The sequence below is a fragment of the Beta vulgaris genome, chromosome 2 (assembly GCF_026745355.1).
Source record: "Beta vulgaris subsp. vulgaris cultivar EL10 chromosome 2, EL10.2, whole genome shotgun sequence".
NCBI lineage: Eukaryota > Viridiplantae > Streptophyta > Magnoliopsida > Caryophyllales > Amaranthaceae > Beta > Beta vulgaris.
Genome location: NC_079203.1, coordinates 56,717,864 through 56,737,453, shown reverse-complemented (window position 1 = coordinate 56,737,453; position 19,590 = coordinate 56,717,864). Strand labels below are relative to the sequence as shown.

Genomic DNA, 19,590 nt, shown 5'->3' with positions numbered 1-19,590 from the left:
TGAAAGTAGGGATTTCCTTATACTCCTTACTTTTAAGCATGGACTTGTGTATTTGGATTGGCTGACCTGCGAGAGGTGTTGGTCGAACACGACCATTCTTACCACCAAAGGGATTTCCGATGGGGGCCTAATAAAACTCCAAGTGGACCAACTTTTAGCTATGGGCCAAATAATTAGGTTTTTTAGAAGAGAGGGTAGAGGAAAGAGGAGGAGGCTAGGGTTTAAAATAAAAAAGTTAGTTGATGCTATGAACAGTTAACTATAATTGCATAATCTTAATCTCTTTGTTGTCTTCATCCCCTCCACCATCTCCACAAAATTTGGGCTTTAACAACTTGTATGATTAACTAATGACATCTTTTTACATTTGGCCATCAACTATATAGGCTAAATTTATAACACATTAGAAATACCAGATGCAACTTTCAAACCTGCAACTCAATGTCCAAAAGCCCAAAATTTACTGTGAAACCATTATCTAAGGATAGTCTCACTCATGAGTCATGACTCATCACATTATCTACCTCATCTTGATCTGATCTACCACTAATGTGTGCATTGTGTTCCTAGGAGCACAATGAGAACTGTGCTCACACAATATAAAATAGAACATTTACGAAGACGAATGAATATTTTACTCTTGAAGTAGAACATTATAAAAATTCACTTTCGAAAACAAAACATTTTTACTGTTGAAATGGAACATTGCAAAAATTCATTTACGAAAAATAACATTTTACCGTTGAAGTGGAACATTACCACAATCCAATTACGAAATGAACATTTTATTGTTGAAGTGGAAAATTACTAGAATTCAATTAATTAAATAGATATGCTTATCAAATATAAACACATTTTCAGGGAAAATAGAACATAGTGGTGGAAAATAAGTTTTAAAAGAACATTTTTTAAAATAGAAAATTTGCTTATCGAAAATAGAACAATGTTCATGAAAAATAGAACATAATTTTTTGCTGAAAAATAAGCTTAAAGCGAACATTTTGTTGAAATAAAACATTTACTTATTAGAATAATTTTTACGTAAAATAGAATATTTTGCTGAAAAATATGGTTAAAATAAACATTTGTTGAAATAGAACATTTACTCATCGAAAATGAAGCAAATTTACTAGATGTATGGTGTGTAGGGGTGTTCGCGGTTTGGGATGTAATCCAACCCAAACCGCAAATATACGGTTTGACATTTTTCCAACCCAAACGCACCGCACTTTTGCCCAAACCAACCCAAATCGAACCGCGCAAAAACGGTTTGGTGCGGTTTAACCATTTTTTTCCTCCGTGACATTAGTTTTGTAATCTTAGAGTAAAAAAAAGATTGTTAATAAGAGTCAAATACATATGAAGTTGACTTCATAATTAACACATACTTCCCTCCGTGTTTTTATTCTTGCTACATAGAGAAAGTGGAGGGTTTTTAAGAAAGGTAGAAAGAGAAAGTAGGGGACCACCACTTTTTGAATATAAAAACATTTGTTAAGGAAAAAGTATGAGTATTTTAAAAGAGAAGGTGGGGGACCACCAACTTTTTAATAGTATTTTAAGATTTTTATGGTGAAAAGGAATCCATTTATGGTATGTAGCATCTATTATGACATTTCCATTTAAGGAAAATGTAGCATCTATAAAAAACCGGAGGAAGTAGATAATAATTTATCAAAATTGTTAAAGTTCTTTACCTCAAACTTCTTTTTTCAGCTATATACTTGTATGCCACCTTGTCAATTATATTTAAAAAAAATAAAAAAAAGAAAATATAAATTGTAATTTGCGGTGCGGTTTTGATTTACAATAATTAAAACCCAACCCAAACCGCAAACCGCGGTTTGCTTGAAATCATAACCCAAACCGTAATTCTAAAATCGCAAACCAACCCAAACCGCGAAGGATGTGAATGTCTGAGTTATTATGAATCAATCCCACAATTAAATTTTCCATTTGCAATTCAATTGTGAATTTGTGATAGAGACTAGAGAGATTACCCGCCAACATCAAAATGATAGCGATGGACGATGGTTCTATGATCTATGATCCTGATATTGTCTAATTTTCCTTTTACTGGAAACCACCCTTTGTTTTCGTTTGCTGGTAAACCCTAAGCCCTATTATCTAGTACTCCCTACTTCATGTTTATTTGGCATCAAAGTAAACAACTTTGATAATGGGCATGTAATTTCTAGCCTAATGTTTTGTGGGTTACGCCCAAAATCTGTAGAAATTGTTAGGTCTTGCGATTGTGATTATTGCTTCGCTTTGATGCTAGCCCTCATTTGCAAATTATTGGTTGTTTTATAAGATGTCATTGATTCTGCCCCCTACTGTGAAATTCTTTGCACTTTCAATTATGTGAAGTTTGTAATTCGTGGTGACAGTTTTTGCTTGTTCTAGCAGGGATGATAGTATAATATAGATATTGTTAGGTATGATCTGCTCATTTCTTCATCAACTATAATTTATGCATTGATGTTTGATTTGTTTTTATATTCAATTTGTGTGTGTGTGTGGGGGGATTATAATGGGTGCTGTTGCTGATAATATGATATAAGTTGCTTTTGCAATCATGGGAACCGAATGAGACTGATAAGTTAAGTATATTGGTTCTATGCTGGCACTTCAGCATTCCACCGTTCGCAGATTCGGGTATTTGAGTCTATGGCAAGAATAAAAGGCTAGTAGGTAGTGTGAATGATTTAAGTCCAGCCTTTAGTTAATAGTATTCCTTTCATCTTCAACTTAAACAGATTCGATTCCGAACCATACTACTTGATTTGCTTGTGCATAGTAGTTAATATTTCCTCCAATTGTTGGTGACTCAAATTATACTATAAGCACATCGCTGGTTTTTGTAGTCATATTGGGTTCTCAGTGTTGCCTTGACTTGCTCCATTGTGGGTTTGTTGATTGATATGTAATTAGGGATCCCTTGCTGTATACAAGTTTGGTTAAACTGGAGTTTTGAAGCAGAGATATTATAGGTTCACTTGTTCATCATCTCCAGATCATCACCTTTTTCTCAGGACTTCATGATGGATCTTCTAGTTATCTTGGTCAACCACATGATATTGCTCCACCCTTTGTGTCTATATAGAGGAAGAAGTGAATTGTGGATATCCGAGAATTGGCTGTTAAAATATGACATTATATCTTATCAAATATATTTTATATAAGCTAGAATTGAGGCCATTGGTGCTTGAATGTTGAATTGGAATAATGCATCTGTTCAGGCATCAAGCTGTATGTGTTGGGATTTGGTGCTAGTCACCAGATCAAAGTATCTCTAGTCCAGGCTACATTGTGCGGGAGACCAATTTCTTCTAGTATAGTTGGAATACAGTCGGAGAGAAGTTAAGAAGTTTCTAGTATGTCTTTTCTTTTGCAGTTCTCTGCTTCATATGACTGTCCATTAACAGAGAATTAATTCGATTTGTTTCCTCTCATATTTCATTAGAATGAAATTTAGGGTACTTTTTACAAGAACCTTATTATTCCTGTTTACGTACTCCCATATCTATGACCTTGACCTCAGGATGTTTTCATCCAGGGCATATCTTAGAGAAACTAAATTCAAGGATAAAAAATTTGAAACCAAGTCTTCTTGGCTCTTGCTAAGGGTAGAAAAGTTTTGCAAATAGTAGTTCATTCCAAGTATCTTGCAGTCCTGGCAAACACCAATGCACACAATCAGCATAGCTCTTGGGGTTTGCTAGCTGCTCTTCGGTTGGAGGGCTCCACAGCTTTTTGTAAATTTGTGTGTGTGCATCCTTCCGATAGCTTGAAAGTCTGGTAATGTTGAGAAATGATAAGGGTACACTCGATCTGCTGAATTCTTCATCCATAATCTTCATTATGCTTTCATGGGAATGTAAAGCCCAGTTGTACTCAGGATCCTCTATTGGAGTCGTTTCATTGTAACAGTTTCCGTCTGGTTCACCACCCCAGTGTATACTCCTGATAATGGAAATAAAGTTTAAAATAAAATTATCTATGGTTTATCTCTTCTGTACTTTTCTTCATGCAAAGACAGCTTATCTCTCTCGAGTGATAATGTACGTTGTTCTACACTTCTAGTTTCTCTTTTTCTTCTTTACCATTTTCTCCCCCCGGGCAAATTTGGACCACCACATACCATAATACCTACCGTTGACAGTAGATCTAGTTAATAGACAAGGCTTATGTTGGACTAGGTTAATACAAGGCCCCTCAAAAAAGGTTAATACAAGGCTAAAATGGTAGCCTGTAATTTTGTCAAAGAGAAAATTATGTTAAATAGATTTATGTAAGGTTAAGAACTTCAGATTTACTTATGCTTTTTTCTCTCACTTCTATCCCTTCTCCTTACTACTAAATTAGCCCGCTCGTTATCGACCCAAAATCATATGACATATTAACAAGGTGACCATTATTGACCCACAGCGACCTGACGCAACCTGCCTAATATCAGGTTTTAATTTGGTGGGAATCGCAATGATTTTTTGCTGGGTTGGTGGTTGGAAGTGTAAGACTTGAAATGCTTGCAAAATTAGGTTTTAGTAGTATACTTTGGCCTAGATTCTTGGAACAACCGAACAGGCAGAGCATATGTACCTAGTGTGACTCGGTGACATGCCAGTGAAGAAGACTCTGGTCTTCTTTGGGTCCATGTTTCTCTGAACCCATTCCAACATGCTCCGCACACCCATCCGGTAAGCATCCTCTCTTTTCAGAATTTCAAACTTCTGCACACTATCTGTGAAAGATCCTGTCCTGAAAAGAACTAAGAAGTTGATCAAAAAGATGATTGGGGAAGAGAAGAATACTTCTTCGTAACTAAGTATTGAGGACATTACAAGATCTTCAATTTGAGGCGGGTCATCCACCAGATGTATGTGTTGAATACCACTACATCTGCGCCTTCCCAGAATCTCCCATGCTTATCGATTGATCCATTGCGTATAATCCTCTCTGATACCTTGTCATCACCTATACCATCTCCGTTGGACTCAAGTAGTAAGGGAGCCCAGTAGAACTCAATGGTTGCATTGTAATCCTGAAGTAAATCTACGTGTTACATTTAAGAAGCTCAACATATTTAATACTGATGTTAGAATATGCAGATTATATTTTGTTGTTACCTTTAACCTGAAGACTGTTAATGAATCATAAGAGCTTTTCATGGATTTACCATTTTCAGGTACCAGGCTGTGAAGAAGGCAGACCATGGAAATATACTGACCCCGGTTCAGGGAATCGCCAACATATAGCAATCTTTTTCCCGGGAGAGCCTCCAACAATAAGGTTGCATTAAATCTGCAATTATTCTGCTTTTGTTTAGTATATGCAATGCTATTATGCAAATTGACCTAATAACACCTTGTGCAACATTCAGAGACTGCAATGTGCACATAACTGATGTGGGACAAATGTGGCATTAGATGCATTACAGTACACAAGTTATATCCTTCTGGCAACGTCAAAATTCTTCATCCTGAGTTTTACTTGGGTGCATTCTCTTCACATGACTTTCACTTCACTTTTTAGTTCTGAAGTTGACTTATTATAACGTTTTGGTTCAAAGTTAAACTTGTTAGCTCTGAAGATAACTACTTGTAAGCCGTTTTTCCTAAATTAGGTAAAGCTCTTTTAGAGTTCAGCATATCCTGTGTCAAGTACTAGATATGTAGAAATTTTGGTAAGCCTCCTACTAGTACACTAATATTACTTCCTCTATTTCAATTGTATTATGAAATCAAATAATTATTTGAAAATAAGTATTGTATGTTATTTCATCAGCATTACTTTGTTAAAGTCAACTTTCCACCATAAAACGCATTAAATATTTGACAATGCTACAGGACCACTAGAATCTATGTCGTCTAGAATTCTAATAAAATGGAGCTTTTATTTGGAACTGACTTAAATAGAGTTTTCAGTTACTGACTTGGGGAGATCACAGCCGTAAGGCTGCCAGCGCCAGAACTGGTAGTCCTTGTCAGGGCGTCCATGTTCTTGGCATGTCATCTGTGGCTGAATGTAGGGGCACTTTGACTCCTCATACAAAGGCTTGTTCTCCTTGTCTCTTACCCACTTTCCACTGAATATGTCACACTCCTTTAGTGTCTTCCCTACTGCAAATGGAAGCATCTCCTCGCTCTTGTTGTGTTTCAACTCATCTACAATCATAAATTAAAATCTTTCACAATGCAACATATGTAAGAAAACCAATCGATTTATTAGCTATTATTCTGTATATGTCTATATGATAAAATATTGCTGTCACCATTACTCTTTCTTTCCGAGAACAGTACAGTTTTGTTGTGATTGTCCTAGTGAACTTTTAGAAGGAAAGAAGAAAAGACCGTGTTTAGTTCAAATAATATGTTAAGGCCACATAATGCTTAGTAGTTAGTATTATAGATAACCACCATTGAAGTATAAAAATATAAAAAAAGTAATAAATAAGACTACCATTTCTGGACCAAAAGAATACTAACCAAGAGAGGGAGGGGGATCATTGAGTGCTGAAAATTGCTGATGATGACGGAAAGTGGAGAATGCCCAGGAGAAATCATGGGAGTACAGTACGGCAATGAAGCTGATGAAGGTAAAGAGGGTGAAGATCAATGGAGATAGACGGGTTTCCCTAACCATCTGATTCGTGCGAAAAGAATCTCTGATTTATCTATGGATAGTCTTGTGGGATTCGGAGGGAGAAGGAGAGAAGTTGCATAGATTACAAGGTATGTAGTTCTCTTTTTATTGTTGTTTGACTTATTTCCTCAAAAAGAATGTTGTTGGGACGTGGTTTTCCTTTTTCTATGCATGGCTAAAACGTAGTTCTCTGCACGTCTGAGATGTTTTATCAAATTCATGTTCCAGTTTTCAACTGTGGTTCCTCTTCTTTTTGAACTATGGTTCCTCTTCTTTTTTTAATAAGACGTGTAACTATAATTATGAATTATGTTGTGCTTCTAGTAGAAGACCAGTCTTTGTAGGACAGCAAAAGCATCTGATTGGTAGATGGTAGTAACGTAGTAAACATAAGTTCCCATCACGATTACTAAAGATAAATTAACTACTTCAGGCTGCAGTTGGTTGGATTTTGGCGTCATAAAGAACTTTTTTCAAGTTGAGTATAATCACTTAAAAGTCACTATACAAATTGGACAGGTTACTAGTCAATATCTTTACTAAGTTGTTGAGTCCTTCATTAATTAGTTGGATGGATATGTGACTTCGTTTATAAGATTTAAGTACTGTATAATCAAACTACCAGTTGTTTTCATGTGTCGATGTGCATCCTTTATCTGAAATGATGCATGACATTTTTTGTGTCTGTAATTAACTAATTATATTATGATTTATGACATTGTTGTCATTTTGCGGTTTCTTGAGCGCTTCCTTTGCATTACCATGTAGAACAGTGGTGGACCCATATAGTCGAGCGCATCCTCATTTTTAATATCACTAAATGTGTCATTCTGCTTTTATAACAAACGAAAAAATGGTAATGGAAACTTCATAAAAATCCTCCTAGAGCCCCTGATAGACCCAACCCCAAACTCCTCGATTGATCCCATGACCAATTCCATGGATGAGGAAGTAGATACCAATTAAGCTACCCCTCAAACTCAAATCTGTCATAAAGTAACACCCAAAATTCTGTTGACTTTGTTTTTTTCCCATGTCTTTTGGTGTAGTTTGGTTATTATGTGCATTTTCTTACTGTCATATATATGTAAATCTTTTCTGGCTGAGTGAAAGATTTGAAGTGCGAACTTTAAGATATAAATGTCATTGAATTGAACAATAAGTCCAAGTATCATCTGACAACTAACTATGAAGATTCACTGGAAAAAAATATCAAAACTTTAATTTATGTCATCATCTTCTGCAGCTTTCCGCGTCACATGATTGTTCATGTACAAAGAATTAATTCAATTTGAATCATTCATCTTTCTTTACATAACCATTTGCACGTCATTTTGTACACAGAACTTCTTCATTCTTGATCTCTAATTTATTTTTTAGTCTCCAAAATTCTTGGCCCTGGCGAGTAAGGCATCACGATGCTTTCATTCATGAGCCAACCTCAGAGAAAGTAAAACTGTAGAAGCTCTAGGAAATAAACCAGCCCAGCTTGGCCCTCATACTAAGGATAGAACAGTTTAGCAAACAGTAGTTCGCTCCAAGTATCTTACAATCCTGGCAAACACCAGTGCACACAATCAGCATAGCTCTTAGGGTCTGCTTTCTGCTCTGGAGCAATCTTGAAAATTTGCGTGTTCACATCCTTTCGATAGCTGGATAAGTGGATGATGTTAAGAAATGTTACTTGTGCTTTGGAATTTCTGAACTCATCTCCAATGGTTTTACGAGAATCTGAACCCCGGTATTCAGGATCCTCTATTTAATTTGTTTTTATATTTTTTTTTTTTGTGGGATTATAATTGGTGCTGTTACTGATAATATGATATAAGCTGCTTTTGCAATTATGGAAACCATTGAATGAGACTGATAAGTTAAGTATATTGGTTCTATGCTGGCACTTCAGCATTCCACCGTTCGCAGATTCGGGTATCTGAGTCTATGGCAAGAACAAAAGGCTAGTATTTAGTGCCGATGATTTAATTAAGTCTGAAGTGAACAAAAGAGCCGGCCTTTAGTAGATAGTACTCCTTTCAATACTATCTGGTTTGTTTGTGCACCCTAATTAGTATTGTGTCCAATTGTTGGTGTCGAATCAAATTATATTATAAGCACATCGCTGGTTTTTATAGTCATATTGGGTTCTCAGTTGCTGCCTTGACTTGCTCCATTGTGGCTTTGTTCATTGATTTATAATTAGGGATCCCTTGCTGTATACATGTTAACACTTAACATGTATATAACTATATGCATATAGAATACAGAAATGGTGAACTATGCTTCTAAAGGGGCCTGCTTAAGTTTTTTCATTATATTTCTTTGTACATTATCATATACATGTAGAACTTTCTTAACTACAGATTTTTTGGGATTTGGTTCGCTGGTTAAATCGAAGTTCTTTAATTACTGCAGGGATGATTATAGGTTCACTTGTTCATCGTCACCAGATCACCACCTTTTCTCATGACTTTATGATGGATCTTCTAGTTATCTTGGTCAACCACATGCTATTGCTCTACCCTTACTCCTTAGTGTCTAGATAGAGGAAGAAGTGAATTGTAGAAAACTAGAAATCTGATTATTGGCTGCGAAAGATTAACATTATATCTTAACATAGATATTGTATATATGTTTAGTTGCGAATTACGATAATGCATCGGTTTAGGCATCAAGCTGTATGTGTTGGGTTGTGGTGCTAGTCGCCCAGATTAAAGTATCTACAATCCAGGCTACATTGTGTCGGCTCCCCAATTTCTTCTGGTATAGTTGGAACACAGTCGGAGAGAAGGTAAGAAGTTTCTAATGTGTCTTTTTTTTTGCAGTTCTCTGCTGTATATGATTTTGTTCATCTACAAAAAATTAATTCGATTTGTTTCCCCTCATATTTTTTTAGAATGAAATTCTCTGTACTTTGTAAAAGAACCTTGTTATTCCTGTTATGTAATCTGATATCTATGACCTTGACCTCATGATCTTTTCATCCAAAGGGTATCTTATAGAAACTAATACAGGAAGAAAATACATGAAACCAAGTCTTTTTGGCTCTTGTTAAGGGTAGAAAAGTTTTGCAAATAGTAGTTCATTCCAAGTATCTTGCAAGCCTGGCAAACACCAATGCACACAATCAGCATAGCTCTTGGGATTTGCTAGCTGATCTTCGGTTGGGGGGCTCCACAGCTTTTTGTAAATTTGTGTGTGTGCATCCTTCCGATAACTTGAAAGCCTCGTAATGTTGAGAAATGATAAGGGTACACTTGATCTGCTGAATTCTTCATCCATAATCTTCATTATGCTTTCATGGGCATGTAAAGCCCAGTTGTACTCAAGATCCTCTACTGGAGTTGTTTCATTGTAACAGTTTCCATCTGGTTCACCACCCCAGTGTATACTCCTGATAATATAAAATTCAAAAAAAATTGTATCTCAATCGCAGGGCATCAAATCAATAATTCATCTCTTCTACCCTTTTCTTCAGCTTATCATCTCTTGAGTGATAATGTACTATATTGCATGCTTCTAGTTTCTTTTTTTTTCTCTTCACAATCTTTTTCTTCCGATCAAATTTTTTCATTTTAAATACTTTTGCAGGTCTTTTGAAAACACCATCCCTGGTCTGGCTAGGTTCAAGGATGTGTGAATCTGGTTAATTAGATTTAGGTTCGGTCAAGTTTTACGTGTGCTTTTTCTCTCACTCCTGTCCCTATATCCTTGCTCCTAAATTTGTGTGCTCGTTATCGACCCACAACCATATGACATATTGACAAGGTGACCCATTATTTATCCAGCGATCTGACAGAACCTGCCTAAATCCGGCGGGAATATTAATGATATTTTTTTTGGGGGGTTGGTGGTTCAAAGTGTTAGACTCAAAATGCTTGGAGATTTAGGTTTTGATAGAATACTTTGGCGTAATTTTCAGAAACAACCGAACAGGCAGAGCATATGTACCTTGTGTGACTCGGTGACATGCCAGTGAAGAAGACTCTGGTCTTCTTTGGGTCCATGTTTCTTTGAACCCACTCCAACATGCTCTGCATAGCCATCCGGTAAGCATCCTCTGTTTGCAGAACTTCAAACTTCTGCACACTGTCTGTGAAAGATCCTGTCCTGAAACGAACTAAAGAGTTGATCAGAAAAATAATTGGTGAAGAGAAGAATATTGTCTAGTAAGTAAGTATCGAGGATATTACAAGATCTTCAATTTCAGGCGGGTCATCCACCAGATGTATGTGTTGAATACAACTACATCTGCGCCTTCCCAGAATTTGCCATGCGTATCTATGGATCCATTGCGTATAATCCTCTCTGATACCTTGCTCCCTGCACCATCTCCATTGGACTCAAGTAGTAAGGGAGCCCAGTAGAACTCAATGGTTGCATTGTAATCCTGAAGTAAATCTACGTGTTACATTTAAGAAGATCAACATATTTAATACTGATCTTAGAATATGCAAATTATATCTTGTTGTTACCTTTAACTTGAAGACTGTTAATGATTCATAAGAACTTTTCATGGATTTGCCATTTTCAGGTACCAGGCTGTGAAGAAGGCAGACCATGGAAATATATTGACCCCGGTTCAGGGAATCGCCAACAAATAGCATTCTCTTTCCCCGTAGAGCCTCCAACAGTAAGGTTGCGTTAAATCTGCAATTTTTCTGCTTTTATTTAGTATATGCAATGCTTTTATGCAAATAGACTTGATAACACGTTGTGCAACATCCAGAGACTGCAATATGCACATAACTGATGTGGGACAAATGTGGCGTTAGATGCATTAGAATACACAAGTTATATCCTCCTGTGCAACATCAAAATTCTTCATCCTGAGTTATACACTTCTACTGAGGGTGCTTTCTCTTCACATGACTTGCACTTAATCTTATAGTTCTGAAGCTGACTTATTACAACATTTTGGTTTAAAGTTAACTTATTTGAACTTATTAGCTCTGAAGATAACTAATCTAAACCCGTGTTTCCTAAATTAGGTGATCGAAGCTCTTTTAGGGTCCAGCATATCCCGTGTCAAGTATTCTAGATGTGTAGATATTTTGGTAAACCTCCTACTAGTACATTGATATTACTTTGTTTCAATTGAAATATGAAGTCAAAGAACTATTTGAAACTGAGTATTGTATGTTATTTCATTAGCATTACTTTGTTAAAGTCAACTTCCCACAATAAAATGCATTAAATATTCGGCATTGTTACAGGACTACTAGAATCTATGTTATCCAGAATTCTAATAAAATGGAGCTCTTATTTGGAACTGCCATAAATGCAGTTTTCAGTTACTCACTTGGGGAGATCGCAGCCATGAGGCTGCCAGCGCCAGAACTGGTAATCCTTATCAGGGCGTCCATGTTCTTGGCATGTCAGCTGTGGCTGAATGTAGGGGCACTCTGACTCCTCATACAAAGGCTTGTCCTCCTCGTCTCTTACCCACTTCCCACTGAATATGTCACACTCCTCCGGTGTCTTCCCTACTGCAAATGGAAGCATCGTCTCTCTCCTCTCCTCGCTCTTCTTATGCTTCAACTCATCTACAGTCATTAAATTAAATTTTTTTACAATGCAACATATGTAAGAAAACCAGCCACTTTGTTAGTTGTTATTATGTATATGTCTATATGAGAAAATACTGCTCTCATCATTTACTCTTTCTTTCTGAGAACATTACAGTTCTGTTATGATTGTCCTAGTGAAGTTTTAGAAGGAAAGAAAGGCTACATAGTGCTTAGTAGTTAGCATTATAGACAATCAACATTGAAAGATAATGGCACATTAGCAGGTGCAAATGTGCAATTTATCCCTAAGATCCTAACATTTCATGACAAGAAACTGAAGATCGTCTTAGCATTTACAGATTTACTTCCTCTATTCTCTGATAGTTGTTCCACTTTGCCTCTTTTTTCCTATATATGAAGTATAAACAATCATCATCTGGGGTATTTTGGATCCAATCAATTTTATATTTTCACAATATCATCTCACTACGTTTAGTGTGAATTATACATAACTAAAGATATTTATGGTTAAATGTGTACATTAGGGACATGAAAAGGCAGGTGGAATACCTATTAGGAAGCGGAGGGACTATAGAAGGAAATATAAATGCCATTTTATCTTGTACTTAAAAAGTTTGATAAAAATAAATAAAAATTAATTAGTAAGACTATTATTTCTGGACGAAAAGAATACTAACCAAGAGAGGGAGGGGGATCATTGAGTGCTGAAAATTGCTGACGACGGTGGGAAGAGGAGAAATCCTGGCAGTAGAATATGGCAATAAAGCTGATGAAGGTAAAGAGGATGAAGATCAATGGAGATAGACGGGTTTCCCTCACCATCTGATTTATCTGTAGGTGGTGTTTTGGGATTTTGGAGGGAGAAAGGTTGCATAGATATACAAGGTATGTAGTCCTCTTTTATTGTTGTTTGACTTGTATCCTTAAAAACAATGCTGTTGCCTGTTGCCTGTTGGGACAATGGGACGTGGTTTTCCTTTTCTTATGCATGGCTAAAACATACTTCTCTGCACGTCTGGGATTTTTTTATATCAAGATCATGTTATCTTTCTACATTTCATTCAACTATGGTCTTCTCTCTTTTCTTAATAAGACATTTTACTATAATTATGAATTTATATTCTTTTATCAAAAACCATCATTTGTTGGACAGCTAAAGCATCTTATTGGTGGATGGTAGTAATATAACTTCCCATCACGATTACGATTAAATTAACGACTTCAGGCTGTAGTTAGGTTGAATTTTGGCTTCATAAAAAACCTTTTCCAAGTTGAATATTATCACTTGAAGTCACTGTACATATTGGACAGGTTACTAGCCAATATCTATAATTTGTTGAGTCCTTCCTTTATTAGTTTTTATTTTTATTTTTTAAGTTGGCAAGGGAAACTTCGCTCCCAAAGAGCCCCTAGTAGGATTTGATCTCATGACCTTAAAATCATGAGGCCAAATCTTTATCACTAGGCCAAACATTGCTTGGTCCTTCCTTTATTAGTTGGATAGATATGTGACTTTGTTTATAAGATTTAAGTACTGTATATACAATCAAAACTACCCGTTTTTTCATGTACTGATGTGCATTCTTTATCTGCATTGATGCACGACATTCTTTGTGTCTGTAATTAACTAATTATATTATGACATTGTTGTCATTTTGTGGTTTCTGGAGCACTTCCTTTGCATTACTATGTAGAACCAGTGGTGGACCCACATAATCGAGCGCATCCTAATTTAAAAATCACTAGTTTGTCATTTTGCTTATTATTATATTCCTCCTTAACTCAGCCTTCTTCTTCGGTGCGGTCTTAAGCTCACGACACCATATGAACTTTTCACTTGCTTCTGAGCCCGGCTAAGCCCTTGAAACTTCTTTAATATCCTCTCTCAGATCCCCTAATAGATCCAACCCAAACTCCTCCAAGGAGGTTTGATCCCATGACCAATGCCATAGGTGAGGAGGTAGATACCAGTTAAAGCTAACCCTCAACCTCAAATCCGCCATTAAGCAACACCCTAAATTCTCGACTTGTTTATTTTTCCTGAATCTTTTGGTATAATTGGTTATGGGGACGTAAAAGTTGTAATAAGCGCATGGAAAGCTATTCGTGTAATAGGATTGCCTTTAATAGAGTTATTACGGAAGTGCTAGTGTGGTACATTCTACGTTCAATTTTATAATCAACACCTCTGTATTCCCTCTTCTTACTGTCATACTTATGTTAATGCACTTTGTATTGATGTGAGATCTTCAGTGGTTTGAATTCCTCTCTTTTTTGGCTGAATGAAAAATGTGAATCTGAACTAATCAATAATTCCAAGTATCATCTGACAATTAACTACTGAATATCCACTTGGAAAAAAAATTCAAAACTTTTTGTCATCATCTTCTGCAGCTTTCCGCATTACATGATTGTTCATGTACAAAGAATTAATTCAATTTGAGTCATTTATATTTCTTTACACAACCATTTTCACTTCAATTTGTACACAAAACTTCTTCATTCTAGATCTCCAATCCATGTTTTAGTCTCCAGAGTTCTTGACCTTGGCGAGGAAGGCATCACAATGCTTTCATTCATGAGCCAACCTCAGAGAAGTAAAACCGTAGAAGCACTAGCAAATAAACCAGCCCGGCCTGGACCTCTTACTAAGGATAGAACAGTTTAGCAAACAGTAGTTCATTCCAAGTATCTTGCAATCCTGGCAAACACCAGTGCACACAATCAGCATAGGTCTTAGGGTCTGCTTTCTGCTCTGGAGTCAAGGGGCCCCACTGCTTCTTGAAAATTTGCGTGTGCGCATCCTTCCGATAGCTGGATAATTGGGTGATGTTAAGAAATGTTACTTGTGCTTTGGATTTTCTGAACTCATCTCCGATAACTTCCATTATGGTTTTACGAGAATCTGACCCCCAGTATTCAGGATCGTCTATTAGAGTTGTTTGATTGTAACAGTTGCCACCTTCCTCACCTCCCCAATCTATGCTCCTGCAATAAAGAAAAATGAAAAAAAGAGATTTGAGAATGCTGTCATGTCTCCGGTCTCCCCTTCTTTGTATGCATATGCATTTTATCATACTTAACCAGGAAGTTTCTCGATTCTCAACTTACTTGGAATGAGTTGGTGACATGCTAGTGAAGAAAACCCTGGTCTTCTTTGGGTCCATGTTTCTCTGAACCCATTTTAACATGCTCTTCATTGCCATCCGATAAGCATCCTCGGTAGAAAGCATTTCTATTTCTGGCACCTCATCTTTGAAAGACCCTTTTCTGGAAAGCAAACAAGCACTTTCATCAGCAATAAGATCCAATAACAGTTTAACAGCGCTCTGAAACAGAGCCATGTCCAAAGGATAAAGGACATTACAAGATCTTGAACTGAAGACCAGTCATCCACCAGAGGTATGTGTTGAACACTACAATATCAGCACCTTTCCAATGTTTTCCATGTGTATTTATAGATCCTTTGCGAACAATTCTATCTGCTATTCTGTGTACAACAGCATCATCAGAGTTTGACTCTAGCAGGAAAGGCGCCCAGTAGAACTCTATAGTTGCATTGTAATCCTGTAATGAATTATAGCAATAGATGCTCATGTGCATGTTTACCGTAAAAATTAACAATCATGAAGATTAATTATAGTGTGTCTTACCTTTAGTCTGAAGACTGTCAATGAAGAGTAAGAGCTTTCCATTACTTTGCCCTCTTCAGGTACCAATCTATGAAGAAGACAGATCATGGAAACATACTGACCCCGGTTTAGAGAATCGCCAACAAACAACATTCTTTTGCCTCGAAGAGCCTCCAGCATTAAGGTTGCGTTGAATCTGCGTGTTTATTCTGTTTAGTAAGACAAACTTTATACTCTCATGTTATACTAAAAGTTTCAAAGAAGACTATATTGGCGAGATGTTAGAATTTTAGAAGTAAAAGACCTAATGTTGTGTTAGGAATAAGAAATTCATTTGAAATGAATATTAGTTAAATTTGCTTAACTATCAATAAATTGGACCAAATTATTTCATGCAGTATCTAAAGGCAAAAATGATGCTTCAAAATCTGTATGCAAAAAACCCCAACTGAAACCTTTGTAAAAAGAAGAAAGAAACAAGAAAAAAGATACAAGAAACAAGAAAGAAGAAAGGGATGGGGTTTAGCACACTGGTTGGTGCAACATCCTCCATTAACTTACCATTAAAAAAGCACTCTTATAATATTTCCGACTAAGACAAACAAAGGCATGTGCAGTTGTGCTAATATGCTCTCAATGTCAAAACATTCCTTATTTTACCAGTTAACATGGCCTTCCCAAATCCCAACTAAACTATTGTTAAACATTGTACTATTACTTCTTTCTAAGACATATCTATTAGGAATGTCACTTTATTTTTCGATTATTCTCTGCAAGTATCATAAATTCCAACATGTCCTATTTAGCGAAACCTATCGTCAGCTCAATCCATGATCACCTCTAAATGAAAAAAACATTTCAATAACACAGTTACCGTTGGGCTTTTTTTTTATTTGAACCATATTAATTACTGGAATATTCTCTTAATCATTATTATTGCCCAATTAGGACCCTACCAAATACTACCAATTGAATGTCAACTGAAGCTCCTAAAGGCTACAAACTGTCAGGTAAAACTAGGCGTAGGCTGTGCCACGTTGGCACAACCCAACTCACATGCCATGCTGGCAGCCTCCCTTCATAAACTGACATTATTTTTGTTATAAATGAGCAGGACCAGTCGAGCTCGTGCTGAATTTTGAAAATGATATCTATGCAGCACAACCCACCACCTGATGCCGGCTTGGTCCATGCTCACCTCTATTATCCGCTAAAAATGGATTAAAACGACATAAAAAAATAAGACTTACTTGGGAAGATCACAGCCATTAGGTTGCCAACGCCAGTTTTGATAATCTCTATCTGGACGACCATGCTCTTGACAAGTCAACTGAGGTTGAATATATGGACATTCCCATTCTTCATACATTGGTTTACTCTCCTTATCTCTAACCCATTTTCCGTCGAATATATTACAACTCTCCGCCGTCTTCCCCACCGCAAACGGCACCGTTTTCTCTCTCCTCCATTTCTTCTTCCTCTCCACTGCATTCACCACAACCCAAATACATTACATACATTTACTATCACATTACATGCAAAAATAACATAAGTTGGTTATAAAAAAAACTTACCAAAGTTTGAACGAGGTTTGGGAATTGAAGGGGAATGATTGAGTGTTGTAAGGTGTTGATGATGATCAAAATGAGATAAAGTGCAGGAGAAATCTTGACCGTATAAAATGGCTACCAAGATGATGAAACCAATCAAAATGAAGATGAACGGTGTTGATACACGACCTCTTCTTACCATCTGATTTACCGGCGATGATAATGATATTGATAGAGCTGGTGGTTTCATTTTTTTTTTTTTTTTTTTTTTGGAGTAGGAGATAATTTGGAGAAGAAAGAAGAAGTTAGTTGGTTGGAATTTATAGAAATTAGAGATATAGTTGAGTGAAACTGAATTGATTTTTAACTTTTAGGTGGATCATCATAAAATTAGGAAGCTTTTTCATTTAAGGGACTTTCTTTTTTTATGGGACTGGTTTTCTTTAACAAGTTTTTTAGCTACTTTTTTTTTTTTTTTACTATAATACTTAATTTGTTTGTCTTCGTTTTGAAGGAGATGGTTCTTAAGTTGTTTGCACGTCTAGACATCGACCGTCCTATCCTATACCCTTCATTTCATTTTCTTTTCATTTTGGTCAAATCTTAAATCAATATTATTAAAGGAAATGATTCTAGGTTGATCTATTGTGACATTCTTGTTACGCTGACTGATAATTGAAGTTACAAGATTAGTTTTATATCTCATCGAAATTGATAATTTACCGACGATTAGTAAACGTTAGGTAATTGGTAAGATTGTGCAAAATAATACTAATTACTCCATGAAGAAGTTATTAAGTTTTTTATAAGAGTTTAACTTACCTGAATTAACGTATATGTATTTTCGAATGATTTCGTAGATCATATAGTTTGGTGCAATTTCTTATGATTATTTATTACGTGCAAGTATTATTTGGCATTATTTTTCTCAAATTACCTTTACTACTCTTGACTAAATATTACTCCTATGTTATTTAACGATCATGTTAACCAAAGATTTTTATTTATGAAGAGTGAATCTATTTTCTTTTAGAATAGATGATATTGAATATATATACATGGTAACATCACAGATTTATTTACTTAATAAAATAACTAATGAGTTGACTGGAAGCTTTAAAATACTTATAACATAGTGTCATCCAATTTTTATAGGAAAGGTCTTGCTAAATTATGCTTCTCACCATCATATGTGAGATAGTTATTTGTCATTTGTGAGAGTTTGTCAACATTTTGCATGTAATTCTTAAGATGTTAGATGTACCGCTACCTTTTGTGCTTATGATGAGACGGTTTTCCATATTAGTTGAGGCTAATAGAGTGGTATAGAAAAAGAAACTGTTTTGGAATTAATTGGAAGTATCGTAATCGTCTATACTAATATATTAAAAGATGTTCCTAAATAAGTAATGTGCGACGGAAACTTTCTGTTAAGGTGTTTTACTTTATGTAATTCTCGTACAAGAAAAAAAAATTAAAAATTGCAACTTATAAGATATGATGTTGTAATTTAGAGTTTACACACTAAAGTTTTAACCATTTAAAAAGGAGTTATATACTTTCAAAAATAAAGAGTTATATTTGACGCTATCATTTAAAAGCAAAATACTAGTAAAAAATTAGTCGGAGCACAATCTGGATCTAAAAACTTGTTAGAGGTTCAACATTTGAGTAATTTGCAATTTTATCTTTACAAGGACAATATTTTGTGCTTCATTTGAATATAGATATACTTCTTTTATGTACTTCAAGACAAAAATGGAAAATGTACAACTAGAGTACAATAACTTCGAATCTTGCATGATTTTTGAAAATATACTCCATTTATAGTTTAAGTTTAAGATGTCGTTGTAACTTTGGTATAAAGCAAGGGTAGTAGTATAATGTTTGTCCTTCGTTACCTGCTAGTCTGCTACAATGTTAAAGTCTTGTAGTCAGTTGTTGAGTACCTCCATTAGTCGGATACACGACTTCTTTTTTTGAGAGATCAAATAATAATATACTACCATACCTACTAGCTCACATGTGATGGGAGACTTAATTCTTATAAAAGCATAAATAGCAAAGTCCCATATGTATAGAGAGAGATTGGCTACAATGAAAAATGAGAAATCGAGGAAAATAGTTATAAGCTAACGCCTAACAGGTGCATTGTGTCATTATACAATAGTCACATACATCGCGTTTAGAGGAAAGAGTGAATAACGTGTGCTACCTCTGTTTCATAATGTTTTATCA

At 35.7% G+C, this 19,590-nt stretch overlaps 2 protein-coding genes and 1 long non-coding RNA gene across 18 annotated transcripts; 1 reads left to right on the top strand and 2 right to left on the bottom strand.

The window, feature by feature from the left end:
* Positions 1 to 1,772: 1,772 nt before the first annotated feature.
* Positions 1,773 to 17,059, top strand: LOC104905960 (uncharacterized). 16 transcript variants are annotated; one of them, XR_008968384.1, is made up of 8 exons: positions 1,773 to 2,106; positions 5,189 to 6,734; positions 9,055 to 9,430; positions 10,562 to 10,688; positions 11,174 to 11,277; positions 11,369 to 15,572; positions 15,883 to 16,812; positions 16,917 to 17,059. It is a non-coding gene; the product is annotated as an uncharacterized LOC104905960 (long non-coding RNA). The 16 variants fall into 16 exon arrangements; XR_008968381.1 differs by having other exon boundaries at positions 5,189 to 5,292; positions 6,557 to 6,734; positions 10,562 to 15,572; XR_008968377.1 differs by having other exon boundaries at positions 5,189 to 5,292; positions 5,384 to 6,734; positions 10,562 to 15,572.
* LOC109133536 (protein trichome birefringence-like 33) lies at positions 9,429 to 12,992 on the bottom strand. The gene is made up of 6 exons (XM_019252279.3): positions 12,848 to 12,992; positions 11,942 to 12,185; positions 11,115 to 11,289; positions 10,833 to 11,029; positions 10,591 to 10,749; positions 9,429 to 10,033 (listed from the first exon to the last, which is right to left on the bottom strand). The coding sequence occupies exons 1-6, from the start codon at positions 12,990 to 12,992 to the stop codon at positions 9,691 to 9,693; spliced, it is 1,263 nt and encodes a 420-aa protein (XP_019107824.2). The 3' UTR covers positions 9,429 to 9,690.
* Positions 14,493 to 17,602, bottom strand: LOC104905958 (protein trichome birefringence-like 33). The gene is made up of 6 exons (XM_010694624.4): positions 17,377 to 17,602; positions 17,053 to 17,287; positions 15,824 to 15,998; positions 15,538 to 15,737; positions 15,282 to 15,440; positions 14,493 to 15,158 (listed from the first exon to the last, which is right to left on the bottom strand). Exons 1-6 carry the CDS (start codon positions 17,600 to 17,602, stop codon positions 14,819 to 14,821), a joined length of 1,335 nt encoding a protein of 444 aa, XP_010692926.2. The 3' UTR covers positions 14,493 to 14,818.
* Between the last annotated feature and the right edge of the window lie 1,988 nt (positions 17,603 to 19,590).